We start from the raw sequence: 9578 nt of genomic DNA, 5'->3' as shown, positions 1-9578 counted from the left end.
ATTTCATTCGTGAAAATGTGGAAGAAGGGACGGTAGATATGCAGAAGATCCATACCAAAGAGAATATAGCAGATTTCATGACGAAGGCGATCAACGCTGATAAATTTACTTGGTGCCTATCCTCTTGTGGCTTGTCAGAAACATAAGTAACATGATGGTACAAGGTAGAAAGAATGGTGTGAAGATATGATTGTTCCAATGAAATCTTCAAGTGGGAGATTGTTGAAAATTGGTAAAAGCACATGCACCAAAAGTGCATGTTGAAAAAAATGGAAATTGTCAAGAATGGTAGGCACCGAATGGTAGGTGCAAAAATTGTTGAAAATGGGAAATGGTAAAATCTCAATTTTAGTCACTATACTTTAGGGTATTTATAAGATTGGTCCTTAAGCTTCAATTATAAATACCCTAACCCGTTTAGCTTCAAAACCATTCTAAATCATTCTAGCTTTATCCAAATACTAGAGAATTTAGAGAGTTTTCTTGAGAGTTGTTTTCTCCTTTTTATCAAGAGAGAATTGTCATTGTTTTCTCCTTGGAAGATCGAGAGAAGTTGTAATTCCTATTTTTCTCATAGTGAAATTCTTCTACCGTTGCCCATGGTTTTTACCCTATATTATTTAGGGGTTTTCCACGTAAATTTTTTGTCTTCTTTATCTTTATTTTTATTTTCTCAAAATTATCAGTTGCGATTTTACTCTATCCGATAGCTGTCTTCTGCAACAGAACATTGCCCAAATGTACATATCAATCAAACAAACAAAAAATTGAGTGAATTCACGTTCTTATATGTTTAGAATTTATTTGGAACAAATGGTTAAATATTACAATATCAACAAATGAAATCAAAAAAACAAAAAATATTCAACTATATATTAATAGATCGCAATCTTATTAAAAATTCATAATAACTACTAAATCAAACCTAAATTATTGTAAGTGTTACTATTTTTAAACAAATGAGATAGCAACTGAAAATAAAACAAACGGCTGAATAATAATGAAATTCAAATGTCATCACGACGCAAATTACTTGGATTAAGCACATGTTCAATAAGAATTTCTTGTGTGTGAATATATTAGTTAAAATAATTAAATAATTAAAAAAAATCAATACAACTAGTTAAATCGATATTTGACTCTACCGTTACAAACTACTGATTCAGTCCCAATATCCATGAATTTTGATCTCAAGTTGAATATGAAACACTAACAAAATGATTTGATTAATTATCGAAAGGCCAAATGCTTTTTTTATTTATGTCGAGACGTCCCAATTCTCAAGCCACCACACATTGTTTTGTTTCAAAAATAATGTGTTATGAATGAAATTAAAACTAATAAAATAATATAACTCGTGACGAGCAATGATTTTCTAATAAATAATATAAATGGTAGGTGAATTGATTAATTAGTTTGACTTTGGAGAAATAGCCTTATTGCATAATTTGCAAAACATGTGCATGCATGACATGAGGCGGCCAAAGGATGGACCGTCGCTCATGTTTGGCATCTAATATGCTGGCCTTCTTATATTGCGTCTTTCTAAATTTATATTTTTTTATTTTTAATAGTATATCATGATTATAAAATAATATATATTCAAAGTTAATTATTGATAGTGTATATATATTTTTACAAACATAGATGCTCAAATATGAATTCCTCAAGAATAATAATATTCTTTCTACCACTAAAGCAAGTTGTTTATTATTATTTTTAAAATAATAATTTTAAAAGATATAGCCAAACTAATTTTCTCGGGTTTCCTTTTTCTCTCAAGTCGTATGGTTTGTTTTATGGTTTTGCCCTTGTAGGTTTATTTTCGATTCAGTGTTCACCAGTCATAACCTGGTTTTCTAAAGGTTGTTTTGTGTCTATTGGTGGGATGGGGAATTGGAGCAATGTTTGGATGATCTCCAATTGGGAGAGGAAGAGGAGGAGGCTTTGGTGATAGGGCTCGGAGAACAGGTTTCAAACATCTCCTTTGAAAACTGTTTCGTGGGTTCGTTTCTAACCGTAAGCATGATAAATTTCCAGGTGATACATGCTACATTGGCAAACATCTGGCACCATACAAGGGACATATCTATCTCTTAATTAGGGGAATGACGTTTTTTTGTTTCTCTTATATCATGGTGTCGATGTTAAAAGAATTAATAAGGATGATCCATTTTACTTTAATTCTCATCTTCTAGTTTTGCATAAATTACGAGTGAGAGAGGATCCGCGACGGGTTCCCCTAAATACTGTTTACTTTTGGGTGAGAATCATTGATCTTCCTATTGCTTTTGTTTCCGAAACAGTTGTAAAACTGCTATGAAGTTTTATAGGGACGTTTTTAGAGTATGATACCTTGGTGATTTCGCTGGGTTATTGGGGATGCATTAGGGCTTGTGTGTGCATAGATCTTTGTCAGCCTCTTACATGGAAAAAGAAGCTAGCGATGCCGAATGGACAACATGCATATGCCTCGTTTCAGTATGAAAAACTGAGTCTATTTTGTTTTCTGTGTCAAGTTGGGTCATGGAGAGGGATTTTGTCCTATTCGTTTTTTACAAGAAAATAGGAGTGCCTTTAATTGGGATGCTTCGTTATGTGCCCCCTACGACAACAAGAGGTTTTGTTCAGTACTTGGTTACGTGAAGAGGAATGAGATGGAAAGACCATAGGAGGTTATGCTAATGTTGGAGCCGGGATTGGAACAGGTTTGCCACGTTAAAAACTGAGATCGGGGACATTGGTTATGTCAATTTTGAACGCAATAGGAGACTATGTCTGCAATCGTTGGTGGATGTGGTTATGACGGCGGCTTAGGAGGATAGTCATCTTGATAAAGTTGATGGTCATGACAGCGGATAGAGGTGTGACAAATGATTAGTTTTTGGATTGTTTCTCTAATTTCTCTCTTCGACACTTGGTTCACTCAATATCTGATCATTGTCCATTGCTCCTAAACACTCAGTCGAGCATTGGCGATAGAAGATATTGACAATTTTAAATTCTAATCCTCACGGCTTTTGGAGGAATCTTGCGAGGAATAGGTGAGGTGACTTTGGGACTAATCTTTGGGGTTTTTGTTGGATAGATTTGATGGTGTGCGTGAGGGACTTGACAGGTGGTTTTGAAGACCTCTGAAAGCGTTTAATGGATATGGAAGAGTCTGACCCAACGACTGATGTGTTAGGGGGCATTGTGGGTATTAAGTTGCAAATGAATTTTGAGATTTATAAGATGGAGTTGTATTGAGAGCAGAGAGTGAGGGCAAATTGGCTATGAAATGATGATAATAATACAACCTTTTTCACAAATATGCGACCCAAAGGAAATGGAAGAATCATATTTGTTTTCTTGAAACTAGTGCGAGAGGTAGACTGAAAGATGAAGATGCAATTGAGGCTGAAGCCCGAAGTAGTTTGCAGGAGTTGTTTTCCTCTCAGGGGAGAGGTGTGGACAATTCAGTTCTTGATGGTACCGTGCCCTCTATTTCCTCTGAAATGAATGATTGTCTACTGGATGAATTTTCATTTGAGGATGTGACCGCAGCTGTGAAAAGTACGAGACCTCTAAAAGCAACGGGTCTGAATTATCCGGGTGCTATTTTCTATAAGAGATTTTGGCACATTATTGGTGCTGAGGTTACTCATTATTGTATCGGTTTGATAAAGGGCCATTATGATATGTCTTCAATAAGTCTGACTCATATAGTGTTAATCTCAAAGGTACAATCTCCTTCGACTTTATCCTAGTATCGTCCAATTAGATTTTACAATGTGCTGTTTAAAAGTGTTTCCAAGATATTGGCGACACAGATGCAAAGCTTGTTGAACATTTGTATCGATGAAACACAGAGTGCGTTTACCCCTGGTCGGCATATTACAAGCAATGTTATCTCAGCTTATGAACTTCTGTACTCTTTTGTTAACAAGCGTATGGGCCGAGTGGGCGATTTTACGATCAAGTTGGATATGAGCAAGGCTTATGATTAGGTGGAGTGTTGTTTTCTATGGAATGCCAAGGATCAAATCGTTTTTGCAAAATAATGGATTGAGATTCTTTAACGATGTGTGAGTTTGGTTTCCTGTTCTATTATAATGAATGGAAGTGCGGGGGAGGTATTCTGGCCTCAACGAGGACTTAGATAGGAGATCCCTTATATCCCTATTTGTTCTTTATTTGTAGTGAAGGTTTTCCATCGCTTATCCAACAATTTGCTAGCTTCGGGAGACTGAAAGGTGTGTCGATAAAAAAAGATGCTCCATTGGTTACCCACATTCTCTTTGCAGGCGACAACCTCATTTCTGGTGAAGCAAATGACAGGCCGACGGTAAAGATGAAGGACATCTTTCAGATTTATGGTCAAAATTCAATTCAACTAATTGTGCCCAGCCATACTGACCTGAATAGGCAAAGATTTACCCCACAAGAGATCGATGATCTTCTACATTACACTAACATTTGGGGTTGTCCTGGTGAATTGACCAACCAAAGCATAAGGCCATTTGAAATCTCATCTTTAAACACCTCAGTTGGAGGTTTCATCGTAATTGAACCCTCAATAACCAACGAAGGAAAGAATTCTAAATTCTGGTCATTGCAAAAAACTTCCTCTAATATGTCATTGTATCAGTCGAAGCATTCGACATAGCCCACCTGAATAACACCACACAAACACCGAAATACAAAAATCAAATATCAAATAAACCAAAGCCTCAATCCGCATTAGACCAACTAACATGCACCGAGAGAAAAATATTATCGTGCACCATTAAATCAATCCCCAATCAAATATATATTATCCACCTCAAGCTATGAATTTTTTTCATTGTCATTTATCGTACTACATGCTTCCTACCAATTATGCATTTTATGGTGCATATAATAATATATTTTTTCACATGAAATGAGAAGGAATCAAATCAAGACAAAGAAATAAAAATATGTTATCTCCTTGTAATCAGGGCCGTTTATGAGATTTTAGTGGCCCAAGACGAATCTAAAAATGGGGCCTCTAATAATAAATATTAAAAAAATCCTAAGAGTATACAAAAATAAATTATCACCTGAGTCATCGCCGTTGAAGTTTTACCTCCCTTTTAGATAAATTAATCGAGGGTGCGATACACTATCACCTAAATTATCATAATCAATGAACAATACAATAATATAATCAACAACAACAAATTAAACATAAAAAATTCAGAATTTACATAAATAAAATCAATATACAATCATAAATTTATAAAATATATTTATCTTAGTTTAGATAGCCTTTAAACTTTGTATCTTGATGGATGAATAACACAAAACTGTAGCGATTTTACATACATTCATAAACCAAAAAAATATCAACTTTAAAAAAATATAATCCAAGTGAAAGAATAATATTTTTTAACACAGTCCTCGTTATATAAACAGCCATAAAGGCTAAAGAAAAAAAAATTGTTGTTGAACATTTGGTTGTAAATTATAAAAAAAATGAGTTTTTATATTTATATTTATGTATTTTTATATGTTATGTAAAATAATTTTTTCATGTTAACATATAAGAATATTTATATGTTTTTAATATAAGATTATTTATTTTCAATGGATTTTTATATAGAGAAATATATTTTAATAAAATAAAACACATAAAAGAGTATATTAATATTAGAATATTAAAATATAATTGTAAGATATATAAACATAATATTTTAAAAATAATGTTTTTTAGAGATAAATCACACTCGTAACGACCGTTACGCGTTATGAAACGTTTGTAGGATCCACAATCGCGATATTGTAATCACATCTGTGACAACGTAATTTAATATTATGAATCAGAAAACATTGAATTTATACAATTTTTTTAGAAACAAATCATTCTCGTAATGACCGTTACACATTATGTAACGTCTGCAATATTCACAATTGTGATATTGTAATCACATTTGTGACAGACACTGTAATCGTAATTTATAAATATTATGAATAAGATAACTTTGTATTTGTACAATTTTTTAGAAACAAAATCACTCATAATGACCGTTATGCATTATCTAACGTCTTTAGTATCCATAGTAGCGATATTGTAATCACAACCGTGACAGACACCGTAACCGTAATTTAATATTATGAATAAAAAATATTGAATTTGCACAATTTTTTAGAAATAAATCACACTCGTAACAACCGTTACATGTTATGTAACGTTTGTAGTATTCACAACCGTTACATGTTATGTAACGTAACGTTTGTAGTATTCGTGACAAATATCGTAACCGTTGTTTAATATTATGAATAAGAAAACATTAAATTTGTACAATTTTCTTTAAAAACAATTCACACACGTAACAACCGTTACACATTATGTAACGTCTGTAGTATCCACAATCGCGATATTGTAATTACTTTCGTGACAAATATTGTAACTATAATTTAATATTATAAATCATATAACATTGAACTTGTACATTTTTTTTTGAAAATCACACTCATAATTACAGTTACACGTTATGTAACGTATGCAGTATTTACAACTACAACACTAAAATCACATCGGCGATAAACACCACAACCGTAATTTAGTATTATGAACAAATAACATTGATTTGTAAGATTTTTTAGAAACAAATCACACTCTTAATTTAATATTATGAACCCGATAATACTGAATTTGTACAAGTTTTTTATACCCCTTATATGGATTATGTGTTATTTGATTGTTTTGTGTTTGACAAATCCAATTGAGGGTAGGCAGCAGCAAATGGTGACCACCTCACGTCTGAATCCAATCAACCGACTCAAAAGCCGGTTTCTACCCATATGATAAACGGGGTTCAAATCATAATGACCAGACTAAATCGTACGTTGTCATTTTCAAACATGAAGTCGTACGATGCTGATTGAGGAAATTGTTACGGCGAAAGCGCAACGCATTGCATATTTCCAAATTCAAAACAAAAACATTTCCCGACCCGCAAAATCTATGTTCTGTTCATCTGTTTTTCCATTCCGGAACCAACAAAACTAATGCGCAAAACAAAGAAAGTTTCTATGCTGATAAAAAGAACAAATGGCTAGAAAAATTAACCTCTGCAGTTTGCCCTGCTGTTCCAAATCAGACAAGTAAGTCGTTTTGGTTCACGTCATGTAATAACCCAAAACAAGATTCTTTAGAGACAGAAGAATCAACTTCATCATCACCATCAAATGCGATGGCTGTGGTGAGTTGTTGCGCCCTCCAGGCTTCATAATCCCAATCGGTTCGAGCCACGGTGAACAACATGGCCACCATACACGAGCCTTGTGCGAATACAAGGCCCACCCAAAGACCTTTGAAATCAAACCCTGCAAAGAAACTCAAGCACAGTGCAATCGGCATGCCTATAAGGTAAAAACATCGCAGGTTGATTTTTGCTCCCAATTTCGGTCTCGCCGTCCCTCTTAAAACTCCACACACTGTTGTTTGTGGGCAGTTTCCGAGCTCACACAGCCCGAGTATCGGCAAAACCATCGTCGTTAAGGCGATGATTTTCGGGTCTTCAGTGAACATGGTGGCCCATTTCTTTCGAACCAATATAGCAAAAACCGACGCCAAGATCCCGAGTACCCAGCTCGATGAGAGGCCTATGATTGCAGCCAGTTTTGCCTTGTTTGGATTGTCAGCTCCAAGTTCATTCCCAACTCTAGTTGACACACCAAAGCTCAAGGAAGATGGGAAAATGTATATCAATGATGTTGTTTGAATCAAAATCCCCATTGAAGCAATGGTTGCTTGAGGGTTCAACAACAATCCACATAATAAAATCATGATCTCATACCACCACCATTCCAGGCAAACCGAAAAGCAGCTGGGAATGGATAACTCCAATAAATATTTCCATCCTTTCAAGCACTCTGAGGAAATTCCGTCCCATGTTTTCTTGTAAACGCCTGAGATTTTCACGTAAATAATCAACAAAGCGACGAGATTTATGTTGGTCCAAACGGAGCCTAAAGCAACACCCTTGATGCCAAGGTTGAGCACAGAGACAAGAAGGTAGTTTATGGGGATGTGGAGAAGAATTGCCACTGCTGAACAGCATGTGAGAGGCAGAGTTATAGACTGAGTCCTCAAATATGCACGTAAAGGATGTAAAACAGATTGTGCAACAAGGTCTGGAAGAGAATAAAGAATGTAGACTCGAGCTTCATTGGCGATGTTTACATCTTGTCGAAAAAGGAGAAGTATATTTTTCATGTTCAACCACAAAGAAGCAATGATGATTGAAGTTGAAAGAAGCAACAAGATCATTTTCTGCATGGCGAGGCCAAGGATTTTGTATCTTTTAGCACCAAAAGCTTGACCACAGATGGGTTCCATCCCCATGGAAAGGCCAGAGAGAACCGAGTAGCCAGTGATGTTTGCAAATCCAATAGCAAGTGATCCACCGGCTAAAGCCAACTCCCCTAGCCGGCCGAGAAACATCATGGAAATCATCGATCGAGAGTAGAGCAAAAGACCCGTCAGCACCAACGGAAGAGCTATTTTGGCTATGCATTTGAATTCATCAGTTACCACAGACAGACAGGTCTTTTCTGAACTCATGTCCTGTATGTGTTCTGTTGAGTTCAAAGGAGTTAACATGTCTGCCTCTTTGCAAGACGAGAAGTCCCCCATGAGTCTTGAACAGAAAGAAAAGGAAGAAGAGATCGAAAGAATTTGTGGGTTTTTTAAAACTGTGGGGGGAGAAGAAGAGTGAGAGATTCAGCTTTCAATTTCAAGCTTCCTTTTATGACCAAGAGATGTCACTGTTAGTTTGGGGGCGTGCAAATGAGGAATCAGATTGCTTCACAGGTGTCGACTATTTACGAGGGAATCGGTTTATACTTTTTGCCTTTACTTCCTTTCTTAAATTTATGTAATAAAGAGAGGCAGAAAGCGTTTAACCCTCAACTTTTAATTGTTTGATGTTTTTGTGGATGGTTTAAATTGATTATAAGATACTATATATTAAAAAAATAATTTTACAATATATACTTATAATTATTTAATTTAAAATTTATAAAAAAATATTTTATTTTATTATTGAGGTCATTTAATAATTGTCTCGAACCTTTCTAAAGAAAAAATAACCATTTAAACAGTTATGTGTAATAGTTTGAATTGATTATAAAATAATATATATATTAAAAAATTAACTATTAACAATATATTTATAATTATTTAAGTCTAAAATTTATAAGGAAAAACATTTTATTTTATTGCTAAATCATTCAATATCTTTTTCGAACCTTTCTAAGGATAAAAATAAACATTTAGACGGTTATGTGTGGACCCTGGTACACACGTGAGGCATTTGGACTTCTTGTTCACACTCTACTGTTTTGTTTTTGTTTGTTTTTTTTTAAAATACATTTTATATTATAAATTAAAGAATGCATAAAACGCTATATAAACATAGATCTCGTTAAAAAATCCCCTAAATTTAATTGGGAGAAAAAGAGTGTACCATGTCTATGGGAGAGGAGTAAGAATCGTTTTCCAAAATCAACATTAATTCTACACGATCGATCCCATATGTAATGGGGGTGAGGGGAGGTAGGATAGTAGG

The 9578-nt window shown here is 34.6% G+C and overlaps 1 protein-coding gene across 1 annotated transcript; it reads right to left on the bottom strand.

The window, feature by feature from the left end:
- Positions 1-7098: 7098 nt before the first annotated feature.
- On the bottom strand, positions 7099-8644 carry LOC120214265 (protein DETOXIFICATION 49-like). Its single transcript, XM_039212209.1, has one exon. It carries the CDS (start codon positions 8642-8644, stop codon positions 7103-7105), a length of 1542 nt encoding a protein of 513 aa, XP_039068140.1. The 3' UTR covers positions 7099-7102.
- Between the last annotated feature and the right edge of the window lie 934 nt (positions 8645-9578).

This window comes from Hibiscus syriacus, unplaced genomic scaffold, assembly GCF_006381635.1.
Source record: "Hibiscus syriacus cultivar Baekdansim isolate YM2019G1 unplaced genomic scaffold, ASM638163v2 tig00110057_pilon, whole genome shotgun sequence".
In the NCBI taxonomy this organism is placed as follows: Eukaryota; Viridiplantae; Streptophyta; class Magnoliopsida; order Malvales; family Malvaceae; genus Hibiscus; species Hibiscus syriacus.
Note: the sequence above shows the minus strand (reverse complement) of the source record. Positions and strands in the feature narration are given on the sequence as shown.